This window comes from Puntigrus tetrazona, chromosome 5 (genome assembly GCF_018831695.1).
Source record: "Puntigrus tetrazona isolate hp1 chromosome 5, ASM1883169v1, whole genome shotgun sequence".
NCBI classification, from domain to species: domain Eukaryota; kingdom Metazoa; phylum Chordata; class Actinopteri; order Cypriniformes; family Cyprinidae; genus Puntigrus; species Puntigrus tetrazona.
This window is the reverse complement of record NC_056703.1, coordinates 15,581,383-15,604,697: the sequence shown is the minus strand read 5'-3', so window position 1 is coordinate 15,604,697 and position 23,315 is coordinate 15,581,383. Positions and strand designations below refer to the sequence as shown.

Sequence of the window (23,315 nt, the reverse complement as noted above, 5' to 3'; positions counted from 1 at the left end):
CTCGTATGCTTTGTGAATCTTCATAGTTGAGTTTGTTGGTTGTAGAGGGAGGAAATGTACACAGTGGTGTGTTCAGTTAGATCCATATACACACAATTCAAGCCATCTGAATCCTTCCCTCCTTTAAGTATATTTGTTTTATAAACTCATAAATATTGTGTGAAATAACATTATTTCTGTTTTTCTGTCGTCAGTTTGATGTTTGCAATAGCTGTGATGCAGAACGCCCATTACCTTAAATTTACACAAATTTTTTATGTACCTTAAAAATGAGTTCCTGTTTCCAGTTTGTTTTTTTTCCCGGTCACAGCAGTACTATATAAGCCCTCCCTTCATCTAATATTTTGTTCACAAGAAACCTGGGCTCCAAGTAAGTATTGATCACTACTGTTCTGAATTATATTAATACTTGCAAGACTTAAAACTAAAATGTTGTTCCTCTTTTACAGACATGGAGACACAGTCTTTTCTTTTCTATTTGGCAGTTTTAACAGCAACTGGTAAGATTAACACAATATTTACAACTGCAATATAAGAACTACATTGCAATATGGTATCTAATACTTAATGTTTAATGAAAAGTGTTTTTTTTCTTTTTCTATTATGTTCTTTGGAAATACTATATTACACTTAATGTTTGCTATATATATATATATATATATATATATATATATATATATATATATATATATATACACTGGTTTTCTTTTTTACTGCAGCAGTCAGTGGATGCCCTATAGGCCGTGAATTCATCACTGCTTTCATGACAAATTACCAATATGGAAAAGCCAGTCTGACTCTATCCATCACGGCACATAATTCTCCTGCCACTGTGACGATTGAGATAAAGGCACTGAGTTACAGTGAAAAAGTGAAGGTTGGACAAGGTGAAACCAAATGGGTTGTCCTCCCACAAAACACGGAGATTGAAGGTGACGGAGCCTTCCGCAAAACCGTGTACATCTCTTCTACCGCTGATATCTCAGTCGTTTCTTCCAATATAAAGGAATTCACTGGAGACAGCAGTGTGATCTTCCCAATAAATCAACTTGGCCAGCGTTATGTTGTTTTTACTCCAAACACGGGTCCCAATCCATATAAAAAGCTGGTAGCCATAATTAACGGCAATTATATGAACACAGTTGAAATTGCCTCCAATTCAGGAAATCTTTGGAACATCATTTTTGGAAAGACCAAAACCATCAATCTAGCACCCTACGAAGTCTATCAACTTCGCAGCCTTGAAACTTTGACTGGAACACAAATTACATCCACGTCTCCAGTGGCTGTCCTGGCAGGACATGAGTGCTCCATGATCATAGGCACCTGTGAGCATGTCTTTGAGCAGCTTGTGCCAGTTGAGTCTCTCTCAAACGAATATCTGGTCCCTGCAATGCATCAATCCTTCAGCAAAGACACAGCCTATGTGGTTGCTCCAGAGGACAACACTATCGTGTCAGTTTTCAGTGGGTCCAGTTGGTTTCACAAAAAAAACAAGCTAAACGCTGGAGAAGTTTTAGCGGTTGATTTGAGCGACAATGCAAAGCTTATTCAAAGTAGCAAAAACGTAATGGTAATGTATTTCAGTAGCAATTTTCCCAATGATGAGTTTCTAACCAATGTAATACCCACCTCTGAGATGTCAAAATCTTGGACCATTCATGCTCAAGATAGCTACGATAACACACTTGTTGTTGTTGCTGAAGCAGCATCAGCCTCCACTATTAGTGGATCATTGAAGTGGAAAACATTTCCTGCTAATCAAAAGTTTGTATGGGCCACCAAATCACTTGGTACACAGAAAGGTCCCGTAACTATATCTGGTGAATCGCTGATGGCTGCTTATGTTTTTGGTGGAAAAATAAGGCATGGTTATGCCACAACAGGAGTGTGTAACACAGGTAAGAAAACATGTCTGAATAATAAAGTATGACTGAATAGTTAATAAATTGTAACTGACTAAAAATCTGGAAGTAAAAACAAGAATACAATTCCTTTGTTCCTTAAGCTGCTATGACAACGCCAGCTCCTCCCGACCCCTGTGAGACTGTAAAGTGCCGTCAGCAGGAGGAGTGTAGAAAGGGTGTCTGTGTCCCCACATCCATTGCCACATGTCATGCAGTTGGCGATCCCCATTACAAAACCTTTGATGGGAAACTGTATGACTTTCAGGGAACTTGTACATACATCATGGTAAACAATACAAAACCTCAAAAAGGCCTCACACCTTTTACCATTTTGGCAAAGAATAATCACAGAGGAAGCAAAAGGGTAGCATATGTAAGGACAGTTTCTGTACTTGTGTACAATCATAAAGTGGTGGCTGGCAGCCAAAGAGGAGTAGTAGAGGTAAAAAGCACTTCACAACGTTTAGTTTGTTAATGTAATTATAACTTTGACCAATAGCTAAATCTCTCTCTTTGGTGTTTCTCATTTTAGCTTGATGGTGAAAACGTGTACCTGCCTTTAACTATAGATGGCGGCAAAATAAAAGTGGATCAGAGAGGATGGAATGTCATTATTGCAACAGATTTTGGCTTAGAGGTGAAATATGACTGGAATATGATGTTGTACATTACAGCTCCAAGTAGCTATTTCCAGACCGTAGGTGGTCTTTGTGGAAACTATAATGGTGACCGACGAGATGAATTTATTGATCCCAAAGGCCAAGTGCTCTCCAGTGTCACTGCGTTTGCTAAAACCTGGAAAGTTCCAGATAATGACTTGTTTTGCAATGACGACTGCAATGGACAATGCCCAAGTTGCTCTTTAAGTCTTCAAGAGGAGTACAAAAAAGACACAAACTGTGGTGTCATGGCTAAAACGGATGGGCCATTTGCTATTTGCCATAACACTGTGGATCCCCAGATGTATGTAGATAACTGTGTCTATGATGTCTGTATTAATAATGGTATGAGAAACTTCCTCTGCAACAACATTCAGAGCTACGTCGGTGCTTGCATGTCAGCTGGAATTAAGATTCCTGAAAAGTGGAGAACACTTTCCAACTGCCGTAAGTGCACTTATATTTTAATTCATTTAATATTTCTATTCATGAATGTGAATAAATGTGCTATATAATGTGCTATATACTCAGAATATTTATATTTTTGTTTTCCTCTTCTCCCCCCAGCACTGGATTGTCCAGTCAACATGCATTATGAAGCCTGTGGCACAGCTTGTGCTGCCTCTTGTGCCGATCGAGATGCCTCAAGTAAATGCACACTGCCATGTGTGGAGGGCTGCCAATGCAACGCAGGTTTTGTCCGTAGTGGAGATGAATGCATTCCTTTGAAAAAGTGTGGCTGCACATACAACGGCCGATATTATCTAGCCGAGCAGTCATTTTGGGGGGACCAAAAATGCACAGACAACTGCGTGTGCAACTCTCAGACTGGAAAAGTTGGTTGTACCACAACCAAATGTAAGAAATCCCAAGTGTGCGAAACCGGAAACGGAGTGAGAGATTGTTATCCAACGGCCTACAGTACCTGCCAGGGTGCAGGGGATCCACACTACCGCACATTTGATGGTAAAGCCTTTGATTTCCAAGGAACCTGCACTTATTATTTGTCCAAACTACTCAATACAGCTGACCCATCACTGATACCCTTTGAGGTACTGGTCAAGAATGAGAACAGAGGAAGGAACATGGCAGTTGCCTACACTAAGACAGTGTCATTAATAGTATATGGATACACAATTGTTGTGAGTAAAGATGATCCAGGCAAAGTGAAGGTCAGTACATTAAAAACTCTACATGAAAACACGTTGCACACTCATTACACACTGATCTGCAAGAAAATCTAAATACGTTTTAACAAAAATTGCTAATTGTTCATTTGTGTCCTAAAGGTCAACAATATGTTTGTGAATTTGCCATTTGAACAAGAAGAAGGTCGATTCTCCATATTCCGCAGCGGGTACTTTGGTGTGATCAAAACTGAATTTGATCTGACCTTGAAATTCAACTGGGAAAGCCATGTAACGCTGACTCTCCCCAGCACTTATTCCGGTGAAGTGGGAGGTCTTTGCGGCAACTGGAACAACAATGCCAATGATGATTTGCTGACTCCTGACAAAACTCCAGCTTCAACGGCAACCATTTTTGGAACCAGCTGGAAAGTCAAAGATGACCCTGGATGCTCTGATGTATGTCAGGGCAAAGCATGTCCTAAATGTGATGCCACAGAGAGAAACCAAGTCACTTTTACAAAGCCTTGCAGCAAGATCAAAGACAAACAGGGACCATTTAAAGGTTGCCATGCTAAAGTGAATCCAGATCAGTTTTATGAAGATTGTGTGTATGATATGTGTATGTACGGTGGCCATTCCTCAGCCCTCTGCAGTGCTCTTACTGCATACACAGCTGCTTGCCAAGGGGCACTTGGCCAAGTGGAATCTTGGAGAACTGACAGTTTCTGCCGTTAGTATTCATTCCATTGTTTACTTTTTTAAGATTTTGAATTATACATAACTCAGAATTGATGAAAAATTCTGTAAAAAAAATTGCCCTCTATATTTTTTCTGCACAGCTGCATCTTGTATGGATAACAGTCACTATGAAGTTTGTGAAACAGGATGTTCCCAGACCTGTCATGGCCTCACTGAGCCCAAAGCATGTGAAGGCATTCCTTGTATTGAAGGCTGTATATGTGATGAAGGCTTTGTCCTGAGCAATGGTCAATGTGTAGCTATGGAACGATGTGGCTGTTCTTATGAGGGTCATTACTACCAGCTGGGCCAGGAGTTCTTCCCACAAGACAAGTGCAAGCAGAGATGTGTGTGCAAAGAGAACGGAAGAGTTCAGTGTGATGATGGATTCTCCTGCAAACCAAATGAGAAGTGCCAGGTCCTGAATGGAGTTCAGGGCTGTTTCCCTGATGGCAAAGCAGTTTGCTCAGTGTCAGGCTTTGGGCTTTATCAGTCATTTGATGGGAAATCCTTTAGTGTTGAAGGAGACTGTGAGTATAGATTGGCAGAGACAGCTCAGGACAAGGATGAGGACATAAGCTTTTTTAGTGTATTAGTGAAACAGCAGTCCTCCTCTGAGATTGTCTTCACTCGAAGAGTTGAAATACAAATAGAAGAATCCACGATTATTTTGCTGCCTGGTCACATCTGGGAAGTTCAGGTAATGTACTGATTACTGACATAGTATGTCCATACATCATTTTACGTGATTTTTATTTTATCAAGAACTGCTGTCTACAGAGTTTTATGTTAGTGTTTTCTTTACAGGTGAACAATGTTAAAACATATCTCCCCACGACTTTGGATGAAGGACTTGTACAAGTCTATCAGAGTGGTGTTAACATTGTTGTGGAAACAAACTTTGGATTGAAGCTGACATATGATACTATTTCCATGGCTAAAATTGAGATCCCATCCACTTTTAAAAATGCAGTCAAAGGTCTCTGCGGTAACTACAATGGAAACAGTGCAGATGATTTTCTTTTGCCTGGTGGTATACAGGCAACTTCCGTGGTAGATTTTGGAGAGGCCTGGGTTTCACCATCAGACAAAATGATGTGTCAAACAAGCTGTGGCTCCAAGTGCTTAAATCCTGATAAAGACAAACAGAAAGACGCAGAGACAGTTTGCAGTATGCTAATCTCAGAGAAGGGACCATTTTCTGGTTGTTTTGAAAAAATTCCACCTCAGAAATTCTTTGATGAATGTGTCAAAGATGTTGCAGCCCAACCAAATGACAAGACAGTTCATTGTAGCCATATACAAAGGTATGTTGCCAGCTGTCAAGAGATTGGAACATCAATCAACATCTGGAGGAATAAAACATTCTGTCGTAAGTTACTGCATTTTTAGGTTTAAAAATAACTATCATGTAGCCTACCTAAATGCACCATAATAGTTTTAAAATTCAATTTAAATATACTAATGGAGATTTTTTTAAATGAAAATAATTTTCAACCTTGAAATTGAACCCTAAGCATTTTTTTAAATTGGCCTGTTTTCTTCCAGCACTCACGTGTTTCAAAAACAGTCACTATGAACTCTGTGCTGATACCTGTTCCTCAACCTGTGCAAGCCTGACAAAGTCACAGAAATGTCCATTGTGTCAGGAAGGATGTCAGTGTGATGATGGCTTTTTGTTTGATGGAGGGGAATGTAGGACTTTGGATAGTTGTGGTTGTCATGCAGAAGGAATATTTTACAAGGTGAGAATTTATCTGCTCTGTTTTTTTTGTTGTTGTTGTTGTTCATTTGTGCTAATAGTAATCACACAGTAACTTTTTGTCTTTCCCACCAAAATATTATTTTGCAGTCTGGTCAAACAGTAATTATAGGAGAATGTGAAGAGAAATGCACCTGTACAGCTGGAGTGTTCTCCTGTGAACCCCTGGAATGTGGTGAAGATCAGATCTGTGGCAAAAAAGATGGTGCAATTGGGTGCTACAACAAAGGTATTTATCATTATGTGTCTACCATGAAACAAATATATAATTTTTTTTATCTATACATTATGCCAGATGTTTAATTTTTTTCTTTTTATTGTTTAATCCCTAAAAGACACATACTGTCCAGTGAACATGCATTATGACGCCTGCGGCACAGCCTGTCCTCCAACCTGTGCTGATCGAGATGGTCCAGATACGTGCACGCTGCCATGTGTGGAGGGCTGCTTGTGTAATGCAGGTTTTGTCCGTAAAGGAGATGAATGCATTCCTGTGAAAAAGTGTGGCTGCACTTACAAAGGGCGATATTATCTACCTGACCAATCATTTTGGGGTGAGAAACAATGCACAGAAAAATGCGTGTGCAACTCTCAAACTGGAAATGTGGAATGCACACCAACAAAGTGTAAGGACTCCCTATTCTGTGACACGAGGAATGGAGTGAAAGATTGTTACCCATTGTCCTACAGTACCTGCCAGGGTGCAGGGGATCCACACTACCGCACATTTGATGGTAAAGCCTTTGATTTCCAAGGAACCTGCACTTATTATTTGTCCAAACTACTCAATACAGCTGACCCATCACTGATACCCTTTGAGGTACTGGTCAAGAACGAGAACAGAGGAAGGAACATGGCTGTTTCTTTTACCAAGACTGTATCATTAACAGTCTATGGATACACAATTGTCTTAAGCAGGGAAACCTCACGCAAAGTAAAGGTCAGTTATTCAAAAAGACACTTATACACTATAATATGAATAACTGCATGCATAAATGAAGTTAATGTTGCTATATACTCACCCCCCAAAAGAAAAAAGCACTTGACTTCGACTATATTTGATGGAATTAATTTTTCCTGAAGGTCAACGATCTGTATGTGAAATTGCCATTTGAACTAGAAGATGGTCGGCTTTCCATATTCTACAGTGGGTACTTTGGTATGATAAAAACTGACTTTGGTCTGAGTTTGAAATTTAACTGGGAAAGCCATGTAGAGCTGATTCTCCCCAGCACTTATTCCGGTGAAGTGGGAGGTCTTTGCGGTAACTGGAACGGCAATGCCAATGATGATTTGCTGACTCCTGACAAAACTCCAGCTTCAACGCCAACAATTTTTGGAACCAGCTGGAAAGTCAAAGATGACCCTGGATGCTCTGATGTATGTCAGGGCAAAGCATGTCCTAAATGTGATGCCACAGAAAGAAACCAAGCCACTTTTACACAGCCTTGCAGCAAGATCACAGACAAACAGGGACCATTTAAAGGTTGCCATGCTAAAGTGAATCCAGATCAGTTTTATGAAGATTGTGTGTATGATATGTGTATGTACGGTGGCCATTCCTCAGCCCTTTGCAGTGCTCTTACTGCATACACAGCTGCTTGCCAAGGGGCACTTGGCCAAGTGGAATCCTGGAGAACTAACAGTTTCTGCCGTTAGTATTACATTATTTACCTCAAATAATTTAACATACACATTACAGTAGTTAACTGGTTTAATTTAAAGACATTTTGACATTCCTCCTTAATATGGTCTTTCTACAGCTACAACTTGCAAGGCAAACAGCCACTATGAGGTTTGTGCCACAGGATGCCCCCAGACCTGCCGTGGCCTCTCTGAGCCCAAGAACTGTAAAGGCACTCCTTGCATTGAAGGCTGCACATGTGACAAAGGTTTTATCCTAAGCGATGGCGATTGTGTGGCTGTGCAGCAGTGTGGCTGTTCGTTCAATGGCCTGTACTACCAGCTGGGCCAGGAGTTCTTCCCTCAAGACAAGTGCAAGCAGAGATGTGTGTGCAAAGAGAATGGAAAAGTTCAGTGTGATGATGGATTCACCTGCAAACCAAACGAGAACTGCCAGGTCCTGAATGGAGTTCAGGGCTGTTTCCCTGATGGCAAAGCAGTTTGCTCAGTGTCAGGCTTTGGGCTTTATCAGTCATTTGATGGGAAATCCTTTAGTGTTGAAGGAGACTGTGAGTATAGATTGGCAGAGACGGCTGAGAGCAACAATAAGAAGAACTCTTTCAGTGTGTTAGTGAAACAGCTGTCCTCCTCTGAGATTGTCTTAACCCGAAGAGTTGAAATACAAATAGAACAGTCCACAATTACTTTGCTGCCTGGTCACATCTGGGAAGTTCAGGTAATGTACCGATTACTGACCACAGTTTTAGGAGATCAAAAACCACTACCTACAATGTATTGTGGTGGTGTTGTTTTTTTTACAGGTGGACAAAGTTCAAACCAGTCTCCCAGCTTCTCTAAATGAAAGACTTGTACAAGTCTATCAGAGCGGTGTTAACATTGTTGTGGAAACAAACTTTGGATTGAAGCTGACATATGATACTATTTCCATGGTCAAAATCGAGATCCCATCCACTTTTAAAAATACAGTCAAAGGTCTCTGTGGTAACTACAATGGAAACAGTGCAGATGATTTTCTTTTGTCTGGTGGTATACAGGCAATTTCCGTGGTAGATTTTGCAGATGCCTGGGTTTCACCATCAGACAAAATGATGTGTCAAACAAGCTGTGGCTCCAAGTGCTTAAATCCTGATAAAGACAAACAGAAAGAGGCGGAGACAGTTTGCAGTATGCTAATCTCAGAGAAGGGACCATTTTCTGGTTGTTTTGAAAAAATTCCACCTCAGAAATTCTTTGATGAATGTGTCAAAGATGTTGCAGCCCAACCAAATGACAAGACAGTTCATTGTAGCCATATACAAAGGTATGTTGCCAGCTGTCAAGAGATTGGAACATCAATCAACATCTGGAGGAATAAAACATTCTGTCGTAAGTTACTGCATACTTTAGGTTTAACAATAACTACTATGTAGCCTACCTAAATGCCCCATAATAATTTTAAAATTCAATTTAAATATACTAATGGAGATTTTTTTTAAATAAAAATCATTTTACAACCTTGCATTGAACCCTAAGCATTTTTTTAATTCCTGTTTTCTTCCAGCACTCACGTGTTTCAAAAACAGTCACTATGAACTCTGTGCTGATACCTGTTCCTCAACCTGTGCAAGCCTGACAAAGTCACAGAAATGTCCATTGTGTCAGGAAGGATGTCAGTGTGATGATGGCTTTTTGTTTGATGGAGGGGAATGTAAGACTTTGGATAGTTGTGGTTGTCATGCAGAAGGAATATTTTACAAGGTGAGAATTTATCTGCTCTGTTTTTTGTTGTTATTGTTAATGTAAATTTTTTGATAATAGTAATCACACAGTAACTTTTTGTCTTTCCAACCAAAATATTATTTTGCAGTCTGGTCAAACAGTAATTCGAGGAGAATGTGAAGAGAAATGCACCTGTGTAGCTGGAATGTTCTCCTGTGAACCCTTGGGATGTGGTAAAGATCAGATCTGTGGCACAAAAGATGGTGCAATTGGATGCTACAACAAAGGTATTTATCATTATAAAACAGCTACCATAAATTAAAAATATTTGTTTATACATTATGCCAGATGTTTCATGTTTTTTCTTTTTATTGTTTAATCCCTATAAGACACATACTGTCCAGTGAACATGCATTATGACGCCTGCGGCACAGCCTGTCCTCCAACCTGTGCTGATCGAGATGGTCCGGATACGTGCACACTGCCATGTGTAAAGGGCTGCTTGTGTAATGCAGGTTTTATACGTAAAGGAGATGAATGCATTCCTGTGAAAAAGTGTGGCTGCACTTACAAAGGGCAGTATTATCTACCTGACCAATCATTTTGGGGTGAGAAACAATGCACAGAAAAATGCGTGTGCAACTCTCAAACTGGAAATTTGGAATGCACACCAACAAAGTGTAAAAATTCCCTATTCTGTGACACGAGGAATGGAGTGAAAGATTGTTACCCATTGTCCTACAGTACCTGCCAGGGTGCAGGGGATCCACACTACCGTACATTTGATGGTAAAGCCTTTGATTTCCAAGGAACCTGCACTTATTATTTGTCCAAACTACTCAATACAGCTGACCCATCACTGATACCCTTTGAGGTACTGGTCAAGAACGAGAACAGAGGAAGGAACATGGCTGTTTCTTTTACCAAGACTGTATCACTAACAGTCTATGGATACACAATTGTCTTAAGCAGGGAAACCTCACGCAAAGTAAAGGTCAGTTATTCAAAACGACACTTATACACCATAACATGAATAACTGCATGCATAAATTAAGTTACTGTTCTATAACACTCACCTCCAAAAGAAAAAAGCACTTGACTTGAATTATAATTGATGTAATTTATTTTTTTTTAAAGGTCAACAATCTGTATGTGAAATTGCCATTTGAACTAGAAGATGGTCGGCTTTCCATATTCTACAGTGGGTACTTTGGTATGATAAAAACTGACTTTGGTCTGAGTTTGAAATTTAACTGGGAAAGCCATGTAGAGCTGATTCTCCCCAGCACTTATTCCGGTGAAGTGGGAGGTCTTTGCGGCAACTGGAACGGCAATGCCAATGATGATTTGCTGACTCCTGACAAAACTCCAGCTTCAACTCCAACAATTTTCGGAACCAGCTGGAAAGTCAAAGATGATCCTGGATGCTCTGATGTATGTCAGGGCAAAGCATGTCCTAAATGTGATGCCACAGAAAGAAACCAAGCCACTTTTACACAGCCTTGCAGCAAGATCACAGACAAACAGGGACCATTTAAAGGTTGCCATGCTAAAGTGAATCCAGATCAGTTTTATGAAGATTGTGTGTATGATATGTGTATGTATGGTGGCCATTCTTCAGCCCTCTGCAGTGCTCTTACTGCATACACAGCTGCTTGCCAAGGAGCACTTGGCCAAGTGGAATCCTGGAGAACTAACAGTTTCTGCCGTTAGTATTACATTATTTACCTCAAGTAATTTAACATACACATTACAGTAGTTAACTGGTTTATTTTAAAGACATTTTGACATTCCTCCTTAATATGGTCTTTCTACAGCTACAACCTGCAAGGCAAACAGCCACTATGAGGTTTGTGCCGCAGGATGCCCCAAGACCTGCCGTGGCCTATCTGAAAACTGTGAGGGAACTCCTTGTGTTGAAGGCTGCACATGTGACAAAGGTTTTATCCTAAGCGATGGCGATTGTGTGGCTGCGCAGCAGTGTGGCTGTTCGTACAATGGCCTGTACTACCAGCTGGGCCAGGAGTTCTTCCCTCAAGACAAGTGCAAGCAGAGATGTGTGTGCAAAGAGAATGGAAAAGTTCAGTGTGATGATGGATTCTCCTGCAAACCAAACGAGAACTGCCAGGTCCTGAATGGAGTTCAGGGCTGTTTCCCTGATGGCAAAGCAGTTTGCTCAGTGTCAGGCTTTGGTTTTTATCACTCATTTGATGGGAAAACCTTTAGTGTTGAAGGAGACTGTGAGTATAGATTGGCAGAGACGGCTGAGAGCAACAATAAGAAGAACTCTTTCAGTGTGTTAGTGAAACAGCTGTCCTCCTCTAAGACTGTCTTAACCCGAAGAGTTGAAATACAAATAGAACAATCCACAATTACTTTGCTGCCTGGTCACATCTGGGAGGTTCAGGTATTGTACCGATTACTGACCATAGTTTTAGGATATCAAAAACTATGTATATCTACAACGTACTGTGGTGCTGTTGCTTTTACAGGTGGACAAAGTTCAAACAAATCTCCCAGCAACTCTAAATGAAGGACTTGTGCAAGTCTATCAGAGCGGTGTTAATATTGTTGTGGAAACCAACTTTGGATTAAAGCTGACATATGACACAATTTCTATGGCCAAAATCGAGATCCCATCGAGTTTTAAAAATGCAGTCAAAGGTCTCTGTGGTAACTACAATGGAAACAGTGCAGATGATTTTCTTCTGCCAGGCGGTATTCAGACTTCTTCTGTGGAATACTTTGCCGAGGCCTGGGTTTCCCCATCGGACAAAATGATGTGTCAAACAGGTTGTACCTTCAATTGTTTCAATCCCGACAAAGACCAACAGAAACAGGCAGAGACAGCTTGCAGTATACTAATCTCAGAGAAGGGGCCATTTTCTGGTTGTTACGAAAGATTTGCACCTCAGATATTTTTTGATGAATGTGTCAAAGATGTGGCAGCCCAACCAAATGACAAGAGAGTTCACTGTCGCCACATACAAAGGTATGTTGCCAGCTGTCAAGAGATTGGGATGTCAATCAACATCTGGAGGAATAACACCTTCTGTCGTAAGTGGTTGCATGTTGCAAAATAATATATTTATGTGGTCTTTAGATGAGGTGTAGAATTGAATTAAATGTTCTCTCCCAAACAAAAAAATCTTGAGCCAGTCCCTAAAACAATCTTGTATTCTTGCAGCACTTGAGTGTTCAGGTAACAGTCATTATGAGCTTTGTGCTGACACCTGCTCCTCAACCTGCGCCAGCCTGACTAACTCACAGAGATGCCCACCATGTCAGGAGGGATGTCAGTGTGATGATGGTTTCTTGTTTGATGGAGGTGAATGTAAGACTTTGCAGGATTGTGGCTGTCACGTAGATGGAACGTTTTACAAGGTGAGAAACCATTCCATTCCTTCCCTGTAGTAGTCAAACATCCTACTAGTCACTGAAACATATTGTCTCTTGTTTGTTCTACAGTCTGGTGACACAATCATTCTGGATGAGTGTACAGAAAAATGTCTCTGCAAAGCTGGAGTGTTCTCCTGTGAACCTCTGAAATGTAGTGACGATCAGATCTGTGACAAAAAAGAAGGATTCACTGGGTGTTACAAGAAAGGTAAGCAATGTACAAACCTTGTACATAGTTTCCCAAGTAAGTTTTAAACGAAACCATAATACAGATGTGCATCCATGTTCCAGATCCTTGCAGTAACCATGAGTGCCGTGAAAAAGAGTACTGCACTGTAAATGACAACAAGGCACTTTGCATTGCTAAATCAAAGGCCTCTTGCATCGCCAAAGGTGATCCTCATTATAGAACCTTTGATGGCAACCACTTCTCCTTCCAGGGTACTTGCAGCTATACTTTAGTTAAAACTTCAGGCAAAGACCAAACACTGACACCCTTCAACATCATCAACAAGAATGCAATGCTCAAAGGCACACGTGGTTCTTACGTAAAGTCAGCTACCATTACAGTCAGAGGACATGAAATCACATTCATCCAAGGCAACCGCAATAGTGTGACAGTAAGTCAGTATCAAACATTAAATACAGAAAGATCACAGATACAGATATCTCATATCAATCAAGTCAATATTAAAACATTTCTGTGAAAATAATGTGCACCAGGCGTAGCCAGCTTGTTCCCAGAGGGCTACCTTTTTCTACCTTTAATTACAACCCTGCTACAATACACCTAATTGTTATTTACTTAAGTAGTTCTACATGATGGTATCTTTTTAGGAGCAGGGATGGCTCCTCTACACGCTGGAAATGACATATCAGTTGCTTTCTCTCCTTTTTTCCTATCCAGATTGACGGGAAAGTTTCAAATCTTCCTGTAAGTTTAAATTCTGAGGGGCTCAGTATCACCCTCTCAGGCAGTATAGGAGTACTGCAGACAGATTTTGGCTTGGAGGTAAAGTTTAACTGGGCAGATACCCTTATGGTGACATTGTCTAGTAGCTACTACAATAACATAGTCGGGATGTGTGGAACCTACAGTAATGATGTGGACGATGATTATGTTACACCAACTGGTAACAGCATGACAGACATCACAGAATGGGCAAAGTCTTGGAGTGTCCCTGAAAGCAACAGCAACTGCTGGCACTTTCCCCCTTGCGCAGATGAAAAAAAGTTGCTGTATAGCGGACAAAGCTTCTGTGGCTTGTTAGAGAATGCAACAGGCCCGTTTGCTCAGTGCCATGACATAATATCAAAGAGGCGATTCGCTGCTGACTGCCTTTTCCAGATGTGTCTTAATAATGGAAGTCATGATGCTTTCTGCAATGCCTTCAATAATTATGTGTCTGCTTGTGCGCTGGTAAAGGCTGACGTGTCCCCAGAGTGGAAGCAGCTCGCTAACTGCTGTAAGTGATTATTACTATGACTCAAGATCTTTGTTTATTGGATATTGCATTAATGCTAACACCTTTCCTATATTTTACTCTTAACAGGATGAAGATTCCACCAAGTTTTAAATTAAATTCTTAAGTAAAATTTTCTTGTGCATACTTGGGCGATATATTGACATATAACAATGTCTTTCATTACTCAATATCACATTACTTAGTTTGTGATTCTGTGTTTTAAATGGATGTCTAAGTAAGTTTCTTTTCTTAAATGACTATATATTGTCATGAATGTCACTTTGTGCTGTCCACAAATCATTCTATAATTATTCTTGGGTTAAATTGTTTTGTATTTCCTTTCAAATGCCTCCATACACATCATATTTTAAATATGTTATTATTAAACTATTCTATTCTTGCATCATTTCATTTAGCTGTGTTATTTCATATATAAGTAAAAGTTATCGTAAATGGGAAACAACGGTTATGCCAACCATGTCTACTTCTTATACTGTCAAATCAATTAAGCAGTATTTTCTATAGATATACTGTATGTAGACACCACATTTGACTGTTCCAGATATGTCTGCATGTCCACCATTTTGCTGGCATGTTTATGGTCTTGCCTTTAACTTTTCCATCATGCTGACATCTTATAGCAGCCTGTACAAACAGCCACTAATCTGCAATCTATGCATATAGTCTATAGGATTTTCACCTGGATGGGCATTGCAGTGCAGGTTTAATTTACCATAACATAATTTTGAAACTAATACTGATTAACCCAATCACTCCTTAACTAATGTTGATTTACCTCAAGCCCAGTTCACAGACACTTACAAATGGTAATGGACACGTTTGCCACATTTTGATAGATGCCAAGTCAGTTTAGTCAACTCAAAGTTAATACTTGCACCGATGCATGGTCTCATTTATTACATGCTGAAGTGTGTGTAATGCTCACAGTGTTTTAGCCACTGCTAAATAAGTATATGAACACATGAATAAAAAAGTATCATCATATCATTTATGCACAGCATTGACTAAGATCTTGATAACGCAAAGCCATATTAGTAATTATTACACATGAGAATTGTTAACAATTTTGCCAATATCCACACAAATTGACAGGATTACCCGTTGAAGTTTGTTCAATTTGTGTACAAAACACTGACTCTTTGCTTGACACTTGCTTTTGTGCTATTCGCATGTCTATGTCAATGATCTCTCTCGTACTGCACAACTGAGCTGCGTTTAGGGCGTATTTTGGAGATGTTGACTATTTGAAACACTTTTTCCATGAAAACTTCGATGCACATTTTGAACATGTGAACATAACACAAGATGTGATCGTAAAACAATCAGGGGAAAAAATACATGTAAATATACATAGTAGCCAGTGGTGACCTCAGCAAAAACCTCACTCGCAAAGTTATATTTTTGGTCGCAAATGCAATCATTTTAGTCAAAGTCTGGAGCCCTGTCATAGCATTTAAACAAGTTCTGCTTGCATATTTGAAGGTTTCAACTGAATGATTTAGGTTAAACATAATATATGACTACACATAACTTTACGGAATGCATACAATCTACTAGTCTTGCCTTACGAACAACTGGTGCAACCAATTAATGTATGGATTCTGTTAAAAGAAAACTAGTTTGCACTGTAATGCTAAGTAATGCTAAGTCTTTAGTGTGGACCTAACGCCAAAGCCACTATAAGTCAAGCTTGCAACCATTAGCTGAATAAATCAATGACTAAAGCTGAAGCTTCCGGTCTGGCAATATGTAATAAAATATGTAATAAAATCTCTGTTAATGTTCTAATTTAAAGTCTGTATGAACCGAATGTTTGCAAACTGGTTTTACTTCCATATTGTGACGTAATTCCGAGTAAAACAGAATATTGACTAAGGAAAATTAAGGCTGTGGCCTGGTTTTTTGTAACAAATTAATTGGATGTAGTAAAGGCCTCGTTTCATTCAGAAATGAACACTGACAGTTATAAAGGAAGGATGTCCTGCTCATGCCCAATACATCACTGGTGTTATCGGAGTAGGCCTGTCATTTAAGAGGGGAGGAACATTTTCAGATTTTGATTAAATATTACATTAAAGCCAAGTGTTTGTTGTAGACTGACATGTAAGGATGAATTGTTCAAAACAAAAATAGCAATGTGAGCTAACAAAATTAATACAGTCAATGTTAAGTGGTAGATGTAGTCAGTGGTAAATGTCTTAATGATTAAGTCACCAAGTCATTTGACTTGTTCAAATGGCTTATTTATTTCAAAAACTAATTAATTCAATACCGAATAGCTCTTCGTGAATGGTCCATTGACTCATTTGGCTTGTTCGACTTGAAGTAGATCACCACCAGACTAATCGGTGTGTGACATCAAAGTACGGCGACAGCGATTAGAGAGAAGACCACTGCATGCTTTTGAGTCGCTTTCACTGTCGTTTAATTTCATATACTGATCGGTACAATGCACCTGTGGCCAATGGTTCAACGCCAAAAAATGGTTTACCCAATTCGTTCAAAAACGTGCATTAAGAAATTAAATGCTGCTACAAACAGTTATGCTTTGTCTTTATATTTTCATTAGCAAAATAGACAACACTGTGTCTAACATAACACATTAACTTCTTTACTTAACTGCTGTATACGATCAGTATCACATTTGCACTTGTTTAGCATTGCAATCAGCTTATAGTTCGTGTTATATTGCTTTATATATTACTAACTAAAAACGGGCCATTTTTGCCCCATATCTCGTACTTTAGGGAGATTCTAACCTCGTTCTCTAGGCTCCATCACGTGTGCTGCCTTACATCATATTTGTCATCAATTAGCTGTATATAAAATGTCAGAGAACCCACACAGGTCTGGGGCGAGGCAAGAGCTTAAATGCATAATTAATTATTCTAATTACCGCGTTCAATTACCAGCCCTAATTTTTATTAGTTCAATTACTGTCGCAGAGTGTTAGTAAACGACGACCTTCGCGAATGATTTATCCTGCCCGAAAAGACCATTACGTCTGTAATAATAATTAACACACATGAAGTAATCATGTCCGAGCAAATCGCGACTTTTCACTTCACACCTACCTCTGTGGTGAGATTTCGTGTCAGACGTAGCACTACGCCGAGATGATGCAACTGCTATAAACTCTTCACGCGACGCATTTTGGGGGGCATTTTACGTCCAGCTGATGCGACCGGCTCCGGGGGCTGTATCCGAAAACTGAAAAAAAGCTGCCTTCGGAGGGCGCAATCCAAGGTAAGAAGGCATCGAGGTATGTCCGAATTCAACGTTAGCTTCAGTTCACGTCTCCTGAGATGTCTTCATGTGGCCGATTTTTGAAGGCAGTATAGAAGTATTCTTCGCTGCCTTTGATATCCCACAATCCTGTGAGTTTCATTGTGACAGCTAAGATAAAAAAAAAAAAAAAAATAAAGATGGCGTCTTAATGTTGCGGTCGGCAGTTAGATTGTGCTTAAATGTGCGTTTTTGATCAGTATCGTGCGCTTTTAATGTAATTTCTGGAGAGAAATTAATATTGCAATAATGAGACATTCATGTATTTATCACCAAAGCTCTCTATATTTTGCTGTGGACCATCAACTCGTTACTGTCAGAAGTCGCAGAAGTTTGTCTTGTTTCGTGAGGAGCCTGTTGAGGAGCTCGTGATGCTGCCTGTAAGTAATGGCCTTTAGGGCGGTGGGGCAACAAGTATCCCAGCTGCCTAATTTTTTCTTTGCCAGAAGTTTCGAAGTCTTCTTCGTATTGGTTTAATTTTACAGAATTCCCGGAAGACGTGCCCGTCGCCTTCTTTAGCTTTCTGCCTGGAAACAAAGTTATCGCGACGTCGTGTATAAAGGGACACAGATGATTCAAAACACCGTTACAAAAACCTTTTACAGTAATCATACAGTTGGCAGATGCAGTACAGGAAAATTCAGCAAGCTGATGAAAAGTTTTGTTTTGTTTTCATTACCTTTCCACGGACTTTCTCATAGGAATCTCAACTTACAAAACATTAAATAACCCTTAACATCAACATTTACTTTGCGCATCCAGACCAATGAACAAAATTAATCATCGTAATCCCAACACCAACAAGCAAATTGCTTTTTCACGTTTAAATTGTGTGTACTCAGTTAATTGTTGTATAAGAAACTGAGGTGAGCAGAAACAATAGAAGTGCATGAACATAAATCAAGCATCATGGACTGATTTTTAAAGGCCACTGCTATAAAATATTTAATATCAAAAGCCTCTGTGTTTTATGACTATTTATTCTTTAATTAACTGCAATTATAGAGTTTGCTTGTCATACAATCTGCCAGGCAGTGTTCAGCTAGCATAACCACATGTTCAATATAATGCCAGACATGACAGATTGTTTTGTAGAAATTTACATAAACCATAATGTAAAGTCGTGTTATACCACTGGCAGGTATTCAAACTTGCTTTTTTGAAAAAGAAATAAATTAATTAAAATATGCACTGGACAGTGGAAAACAATTTGACACGTAGTTTAAAAATAATTAACTTGTGAAATTAGGCTATTGAGAACATGTACACTATATTAGTAATTTGACTGAAAAGTTTTCTTAAGCTCTTGATCTTATTACACATACACACGCCATAAAAAAAGGCAATATGTCTGGTTAAGAATAAATTTATGAATGACTACCAATGCATCATTTGGACATTTATTACATTGAGTATAAATACTTGATGTGACTAATATGTGTACAGTGAAATGATGGTAATTTGTAAGGTGATTCATAACTATATGTATATCTTCGTTGTGTATTTACATTCACTTTTACGTCACTTGGGCACAAAAAAAGTTGACATTGTATTTAAGTAATGATTAAGGGTTTTTGGAGAAAAATAACTTATGGGCAGAAATGTATTAAAAGGTGGAGTTCAGCAATGTCAATAATTCAAGGCATGTGAGAAGAAGTGTTGTCTTTGAGTATTTGCTAATTCTTTTGCATGTGACTGTTCATTACACTACAAGCAGCAAATACAAATACTGCTAACACTAACTTAAAATATTTAGGGGAAAAAAATTGCATTGTATGCAGGCAGAGAAGCTGCCTGCATGCAATACAAACATGCATACAAACTTCAAGCCCCAACAATGCACAAATAAAGTATCATAAGAATTAGTATGCCACTTTTTATTCTTCTGGTGTCACTAAATCTCAGATGTTATTTGCTGAGGATAAGAATGAACTCTTTGCTCTTCACAGAAAATTTTTAAGCATAATGGCCAGTTATGTCTACCCTCTTGACAATGTTTAACATTCACTGCTACATAGCTGCCATATGGTGGCGCTCATCCACTGAACCTAATCTATATGCATCAAGAGACACGTGCTGTACATTACCCAACACAAAATGATGGTACTTTTTAAGCATCCATGTAATCCTACTATCTTTCAATGTAGTAATAATGAACAAAGAGTCATAATGTTCCTCAGTGCCACAGCAAACGTTTTTTTTGCTTCAGTACCAAAGTTATTGTTATTTCTGCATGTCTGGAGTGTGTGTGCTGTACTTTTGGTATTACACGCAGTCTGCTGAATCAATATTTGTTCAACGTAAACTAAGTAAATACTATGTGCAAACAATGGCTCTCTGTAGAAAACTAGGACAGCACAGAACAAACTTTTGTCTTTAGACACGCAACAGCAAAGCACATTCAGTTTATCCAGTTAGGCTAAAACATTGTATGCTCTATGGCCACTGAAATAGGTGTCTCATTAGCAAACTATTTGTGTCTGATAACTTAACCAGTGAGGACATTAACTAAAGCCACAGCACCTAGTGATTAGATCCATCACCACAAAGATGAAGTGTCAATTCCCTTAAGGTCTCTATCGTGTTTTTACATACCACCATTTAACTGGGCGCTATTTATCACTTCAAGTGGTTCTGTTAGCACAATTTGTTAGGATGACCTGCTAGAGTTTGAAACATCTTACCACAAAGCCACATCCCCTCATGCAACGGACTAGCTGTAGTCTAGTATTAACATTACTGACAGAACTAACAAAATAAACTAAAATAATTATTCTTTTATATTCATTGTCTCGTATTACTTTCTTTTAATTTTTCCAATTATTCCAATTGCAAATGGTAATTATGTCTGACAAAGGTCTAGTAGTTTTAAAAAATATTATTTAACGTAAGCTAAGTGCAGACATAGAAATCATAGCACACTTATAAGCCCTTACAGATAAAGTAAAGACTTTATTTGCAAGTATAAAAAAAAAACAGTATCTTTTATTCACTGCATGCTGCAGCTATTGCAGTTTGAGCATGAACGGAAGTAAAAGGATACCTCCCCAAAATACTGATTTCTTGTGTTGTATGTAAAGACTCTTCTGAAAAATGGCACATGTACAAAGTGACTTAATGTCCTGGATGATGAGGGTGCTTATTTTTGGTGTTACATGTACATATGGTAAGATTTCTGTTTTTTTTGTATGTTTAATATTATCAGATTTCTTTAATAGATTTTATCTCAATAATCATTTAAATGATAATAAAGCACATTTCAATACAGTGTGTTGTAAGTTCTTGATCATTACAGTTTTGTTGTTGTTTGTTTTTGTTTTTACAGGTTTAAATGAATGTCGGGGAGATCAAATCACCAATGTCAGTTTACCTACTGAGCTTCAGTCTGACGTCCTGCTGCCTTGTTTCTTTGAATCAGAATTCTTGAATTCAAACCAGACAAAAGAAACTTGTGTGGTATGGACTCACCTCAATTCAACAAACAGAGATATTGTGGAGCTGGGTCTGGATGGTGAGGCTCAGTTCTGGAATAACCGACGTGGACGGATTAAGAAGTTCCCAAAATTACCAGAAACTGAATTGCCGGACTTTTCCATTCAGATCCGTAATGTGCAGCAGTCTGATTTAGGCGTCTACCACTGCAAACTGTTCAGAGAGACCGGCTGTCTCCTAGCCTATAAGAGGATTGAACTACACAACGGTAAATGTGTGTACTTTCTTAATACACTGCTCGAAATGCTGCCTTAGGTTTTAAGTTTTATTTTCAAAGTCAAGCAAGACAAATCACCACAAGAGCTGATGTCTAAATACATGTGCACAGTGCTTGTTAGGTTTGCAAAACCATGCAGCTGGTGGCAATATGGTAAAATACATACAGTTCAAAATGATTGTTAGACTGTTGGTCTTTACAAAGATTAAGGATTTCATTATAATAAAAAAAAATACCTCCATAACAGTTATATTGAGTGAACATAGGTTACAGGATTTTTTTAAACGACACAACTATGTCATGCAAAATGACATGATGAAAGGACATTTTAATGCATGGTATAATAAAAACACTAAACAAGTATGGCTTTCATATTGAGACATATTGCCGAATGACACCCTTGACCAAGAAGAACAAAAAAGGCTAACTTTAACTAGCTAAAGTCAATTTAGATAGACCTCTGTTTTGGAAGATTGAGAAGATTGAGAGTGACTTCATGAAAAAACTGGATCAAAGCTTACTAGCAGAAGAACATCATCTCCACAGTCAAACATGGAGGTGGACCAGTACTGTTAGAAGGAAAGTTTTGCTGTTCCATGAAATGGAAATGTTGACCGTATGAATGATATCATCAGACCATTTCGGAAACAATTGTGATGCTTTTTGTGCATGCTTGTTAATCAGTGAACAGCCATCCCTTAGTATACGTCCAAATCTACTTAAAGTTGGTTCAGGGATTGGTCATAGAATGTTTTTGAATGGCCTATTAGGTCTCCAGATTTAAATATTGAAAATATTTGAATTTGAATAGAGCAGTGGCAAAGATCATCAGTGATCTGTAAGTTTTTTCAGGCGAGGAATGATTGCAGAAGAGAGGTGACAGAAGCACTTGCAAGCAGTGTTTATTAGAGGTAATACATAAAATATTCAGCACCAAATTTGAGTTTTGGGGCTTGAATAAATTAAATAAATTGATTGTAACTGCATAATTACAGTACATATAATCCAGTTAGTATTGTTTCAGTGAACGTCCGGTGGCCTTGGAGGATCATAACTGGAGCAGCAGTATTAGGAGCAGTGCTACTTGTGCTCATCATAATTGCAAAGAAAGTTTTTAAGCGTAAGTATTAGCAGGCAGTAGTCATATGCTTTACTTTATACAAATTTTATTCATACATTTTTTCGGAACGTAAAAGACTTATGATAGCACAAGATCAATAGATTAGTTATGAACAAATAATAACTTTATGTAATTATTTTTTGTAATTGTATTTTGTAAAATCTCTGGAGTTCATTGGTATTTATGTTGGTCAAGAAATCTTCAGTGTTTGAGGTGGGTGCCACTCTAAATAGAGTATAAACATTTATTATAAGTGTACCGCAGTGATTCAGAACAAAATGGAAAATAGATTCAGAGTGCACCCGTAATTAAATTTTCATCATAAAACGTTACGGACTACAGCTTTAATAAATAAACTCTAAATAAAAATATAAAAGAAAAATTATTTAATTCAAATTGACATCAGGGCAAACTATGTGACATCAGGAAAACAGCTTTGTTACATCTTTTTGTTTTATTTCCTTAAAGAAAAACTATAAATTATTGCATTAATTACATAAAAGCCATGGGCACTAACTAGCCTCACAAACACATGCTTTAGATTCTAGAAGCTTTAATTTCTCTCATGGCTGTGCAGCTCAGAAGGCATTATTAATTATAGTTAATTATAGTAGATATATTAATTACAATAAATATATATATATATATATATATATATATATATATATATATATATATATATATATATATATATATATATATACACATATTAAATTGGGTGCTTAAAGTAAATTATTCTTTATGGCTTGTATTATTTAAAAATATTCTTCTTCTCTT

The 23,315-nt window shown here is 38.4% G+C and overlaps 1 protein-coding gene across 1 annotated transcript; it reads left to right on the top strand.

Annotated features, from left to right (window-relative positions):
- Nucleotides 1–365: 365 nt before the first annotated feature.
- Nucleotides 366–14,814, top strand: si:dkey-65b12.6 (IgGFc-binding protein). The gene is made up of 26 exons (XM_043240049.1): nt 366–370; nt 450–500; nt 720–1,901; nt 2,009–2,349; nt 2,440–3,013; nt 3,134–3,738; nt 3,856–4,426; nt 4,536–5,134; nt 5,242–5,806; nt 5,983–6,179; nt 6,287–6,425; nt 6,532–7,136; nt 7,280–7,850; nt 7,960–8,555; nt 8,641–9,205; nt 9,381–9,577; nt 9,687–9,825; nt 9,928–10,532; nt 10,676–11,246; nt 11,356–11,945; nt 12,031–12,595; nt 12,726–12,922; nt 13,007–13,145; nt 13,229–13,557; nt 13,845–14,403; nt 14,491–14,814. Coding segments are annotated over exons 2-26 (11,052 nt in total). The 5' UTR covers nt 366–370; nt 450–451; the 3' UTR covers nt 14,493–14,814.
- Nucleotides 14,815–23,315: the final 8,501 nt, after the last annotated feature.

Excerpts from the sequence above, each read along its gene's own strand:
- si:dkey-65b12.6 (XM_043240049.1), top strand. The coding sequence starts at position 452 with ATGGAGACACAGTCTTTTCTTTTCTATTTGGCAGTTTTAACAGCAACT. Across the intron at positions 5,135-5,241 it reads GTCACATCTGGGAAGTTCAG|GTGAACAATGTTAAAACATA; the intron begins GTAATGTACTGA and ends TTTTCTTTACAG. Across the intron at positions 7,137-7,279 it reads AAACCTCACGCAAAGTAAAG|GTCAACGATCTGTATGTGAA; the intron begins GTCAGTTATTCA and ends TTTTTCCTGAAG.